The sequence below is a fragment of the Penaeus monodon genome, chromosome 9 (genome assembly GCF_015228065.2).
Source record: "Penaeus monodon isolate SGIC_2016 chromosome 9, NSTDA_Pmon_1, whole genome shotgun sequence".
In the NCBI taxonomy this organism is placed as follows: Eukaryota; Metazoa; Arthropoda; class Malacostraca; order Decapoda; family Penaeidae; genus Penaeus; species Penaeus monodon.
Window position 1 is genome coordinate 12,655,123 of NC_051394.1, and position 4,128 is coordinate 12,659,250.

Consider the following 4,128-nt stretch of genomic DNA (forward strand, 5'->3'; position numbering starts at 1 on the left):
AGCAGTTATTGTTTTCGTTACTATTGTTATCATCATTATCAGTTTTGTTGTATTTGTTATAATTAGTTTTTGTTATTGTTATTGTTATTATTGTCTTATTATTATTGGTTCTGTTATGATGATTATTGATGTGATGGTAATTATTATTATTATTTTTTTAGGAAAAGTGTTATTAGTAATAATGATATACAAGTGCTTTTGTCATCCATGCTATTGTTGATGTTAGTTTAATGGTTTTCGTCATCATTATTACCATTATCGTATCTTCGCGGGTTATTTCCCAAGCCGTCATCATTATCTTTATCATATTATGTTCCAAAAATACATGTAACCGATATTTTTTATTACCAACAGTACAGGTTTTTCTTTTTCTTTTTGATTGTTATCATTATTACTTGTTTATTTCTCTTTTTGTTTATTTGTTATAAATATATATATTTATTTATTTATTTATTTATTCTATCTCGACTTGACTAATGATCCTCTTTCTTTCCGCAGGTAAGGAAGACATTACACGAGTTCTGTGAGTGACCTCGGAGTTGGGTGAGAGAGAGTTCCTTTGTGAGTGAGTTGGAGTGCGTTTTGGTCCGTCTCGTGAGGGAGGGGGGTGGATGAGGGGAAAAGGAGGAGGGAGGGGAAGGGGAAAGGAAGGGGAGAAGGAAGTGGGGGGGAGGGAGAGCGAGGGAAAAGGGGAAAGGGAGAGGGGGTGGTTGTTTCGGGGGGGGGAATGGGGAGGATTGCTTTGTTTATTCATTGGTTTATTTGATTTCGTTCTTTTTTTTGCACTTTTCTTGGCGTCTGGGATTGAATGAGAACAAGAAGGAAAAGAGGTTGAAAGTTGTGCATGTTTGGTGCAAGGAATGTGTTGGGAAAACCAAGAATGTTGTTATAGGAACAAACTGCCGTCCACCCCCCCCCCCCCCCCCTCATCTCCTCCTTTCTTCCTCCATTTTCCCTCCCTCTTCGCCGGGTCGAGGGAGGGAGGGGTAGGGGAGAGGAGGGAGTGGTAGGAGAGGTAGGATGGGGAGGCGGCGGTCTGGGGATGGGGCGGGGTTGGGGATGTCGGGGAGGGGTGGGGGTCATGTGCGCGCAACACCGCCCTCTCTCTACCTCCCCTCCTCCCCGCCCACTCCCCCCCTCCCCTCCTCCCCGCCCTCTCCCCACCTCCCCTCCTCCCCGCACACCTCCGCTTGTCTCTTCTAATTTTCTTTTTACGACGATTCTCTCCCTCACTCTTTATCTCTCTCCCTCTTTCTTTTTTTCTCTCTCTCATTCTTCCTCCCCCCCCCCTTTCGTCCTTTTTGTCGCACTCTTCCCCCTTCCTTTTTCCTTCCCTCCCCCTCCTCTTTCCTTCCCTCCCCCTCCTCTTTCCTTCCCTCCCCCTCCTCTTTCCTTCCCTCCCCCTCCTCTTTCCTTCCCTCTTCCCTCCTCTTTCCTTCCTTCCCCCTCCTCTTGCCTTCCCTCCCCCTCCTCTTTCCTTCCCTCCCCTCCTCTTTCCTTCCCTCTTCCCTCCTCTTTCCTTCCCTCCCCCTCTTTCCTTCCCTCCCCTCCTCTCTCTTTTCTTCTCCTTAGCACCCCCTCTACCCCTCCTGTACCCTCCCTCCATCTCTACAATTTCTTGTACAACAGCAGTATTCCTGGAAATTAAGATCTCATTAAAATGTATACCATTAGAATTATATTTCTTGCGCAAAGAAATGCCGAGTTCCCATTTAATTTTACAACAGACCATTAGGAGCTAACAGGCCATTAGGGATGAAGAGGTGAAGTGAGACAGGAGAGAGGAAGCGAGTGAGAGATAGTGGATACACGATGGAGTAAGGTTAATGAGTAGGGAGTGGGAGGAGGTGAGGGAGGGTGGATGGAGGACAAGGATAAAGAAGGGAGGGAGAGAGAGAGAGGGGGGGAGGAGAGAGGGAGAGGGGGGGAGGGAGAGAGAGAGAGAGAGGGTGAGTAAGTGAGGTTAATGGTAACTTCGATCCTAAAAGGGCGAATATATGGGAAAGAAGGAGAGCTAGTGAGAGTTGAGGGAGCGAGTGTCACCCCCAAGGTACAGAGCGAGTGAGGGAGCCGAGCAGAGTATACCATGAACTCGCGAACAAGGCCACCTCAACTCGCTTGCTCACTCGCTCTCTAGCTCGCCCGCCAACTAGCTAGTGCACAGTAGCCCTCACTCCGCCCTTTCTTCTCTCTCTCTCTCTCTCTCCTCCTCCCCCCCTCTCCCTCCCTCCCCCCCTCCCCCTCTCTCCCTCCTTCCCCCCCCTCCTCTCCCCCTCCCTCCCCCTCTCTCTCCCTCCCTCCCTCCCCCTCTCTCTCCCTCCCTCCCTCTCTCTCCCATCCCCTCTCTCCCCCTCTCCCTTCTCCCTCTCCCCTCCCTCTCTCCTCATTCTCCCCCCGCCCGTTCTCATCGCCGTTCTCGCTCTGGTTTTCTTTCTGTGGGCGGCAGTTGTCGCCGAGTCCCTGGGGCGGCGTCGGCGGCGCGATGAGGCGCGGGAGCGGAGGCTAATCAGCGAGGTGTGCCTTGCCGGCCGATCCGTGTACTGATGCCCTGGCAGATTAGAGCCGTGACTCGTCTCCTGCCCTTCAACTTGTCCTGCCATGCACGCCAACGCAATGTCAACATGCATTTGGCGAGATGCATACAAACATGCAAAGCTACTTGCATCCCTACTGACATACAAGAAAGCACACGTACGTACCAATGTACGTCTGTCCTCCCACGTACTCATCCATTCTTCCATCTATATGGCTCGTAGATAAATATACAAATGTAAAAGTGTATTTGTGTGTTATTTCCATATACATGTACGCATTGTGCTGATATTTTAGTGTCCGTCATTTATTGATTTTTGGTATTTAGATTTATATAGGTTGTGAAAAGCTCCTGTGTAAACCTAATCTGTATAAATAACAGTGGAAAGAGAGGTAATCGATAGATAGATATACCTATACATGCGGATTTTATGATCACCGACTGCCCTTGACACATTGGCTACACCCTTTCCAATATCCTTTGAAGGAAATACTTGTTAACAGATAGGATTGTTATCTGAGGCAGGCTCCCGTGGCGAGGCGTACCTCCCCCCGTTCTTTTCAACAAGCCAGTCGCAGCCGCCCGTTTATTTAGAGATGGTTAGCCATTGACTTCACTGCTCGCCGTTAGTTTGTGGAATTACCTTACTACAGGTTTGGGAATTAATATGCCCTCTCCTTGCCTTACCTTCCCTCCCTCCGTCCCTCCCACCTCCCCCTATTTCGAGAGGTATTTAGTGCGTCTGGTTTGTGGTGGGGGATTTTTTGGGGGGTGGGAGAGGGAGGGAGGGGGGAAGGGAGGGTGATGGTGGGGGTGGAGGGGAGGAAGGGTTGGGTAGGGGGGCAGGGGATGGAATTTAGCCAGGATTGGGTAGTGTGGGCCGTGGTAGTGTCACTACTCACATATATATATATATATTTTTTTTTCATATTTCCTCTTTGCTCATTCTCTTCCTCTTCTCCGTTTCCCCCTGTTCCTTTTATTCTCTCCCTCGCTCCTCTTCTTTGCCCCTTTTCTCGTTCCCTATTCTCCCCCCCCCCCTCTCTCTCTCTCTCTCTCTCTCTCTCTCTCTCTCTCTCTCTCTCTCTCTCTCTCTCTCTCTCTCTCTCTCTCTCTCTCTCTCTCTCTCTCTCTTTACATGTGTTTAGATATAGATATGAAGTACACAGCCCTGCAGTGAGAGTGATTAAAGTATACCTTATTTGGAACATCTGCAACATTTTATCAAGAATCAAGTTCACACAGGAAAAGTTTAGGTTGCAATTCAAGTGTAATTGATCTATTTTGGGACACATACGGTTTGGCAGACAATTTTTGGCATGCTCATAGTATCTGCGAGCGTCCTTTTTACATGCCTGTAATGCAGATTTAACTCGGATTTATAATATATTGTCGGGACGCAATTTCAAGAAGGTCAATAGAAAACGAGAGTAAAATCCCACGACCGCGGTATGGCAACACTGGGTGCTCTGAAGGAGTCCTGAGATGCCAAAGTTTCTTTCTAATTAATTTTGAATCTATATTCAGCACTTTGCGGGATAAGCAGTCCTGCCTGTCTTGATAGCTGTCACTGTCAAAATGCCGGCCAGGTGTCG

General features: G+C 48.3%; 1 protein-coding gene across 1 annotated transcript in view; it reads left to right on the forward strand.

Annotated features, from left to right (window-relative positions):
* The window catches only part of LOC119576968 (AT-rich interactive domain-containing protein 5B-like), a 97,376-nt gene extending 96,830 nt beyond the window's left edge, over window positions 1-546 (forward strand). The window contains exon 3 of the mRNA XM_037924626.1: window positions 499-546. Coding sequence (XP_037780554.1) covers window positions 499-531 — 33 coding nt within the window. The 3' untranslated portion in view covers window positions 532-546. The remainder of the gene's footprint in view (window positions 1-498) is intronic.
* Window positions 547-4,128: the final 3,582 nt, after the last annotated feature.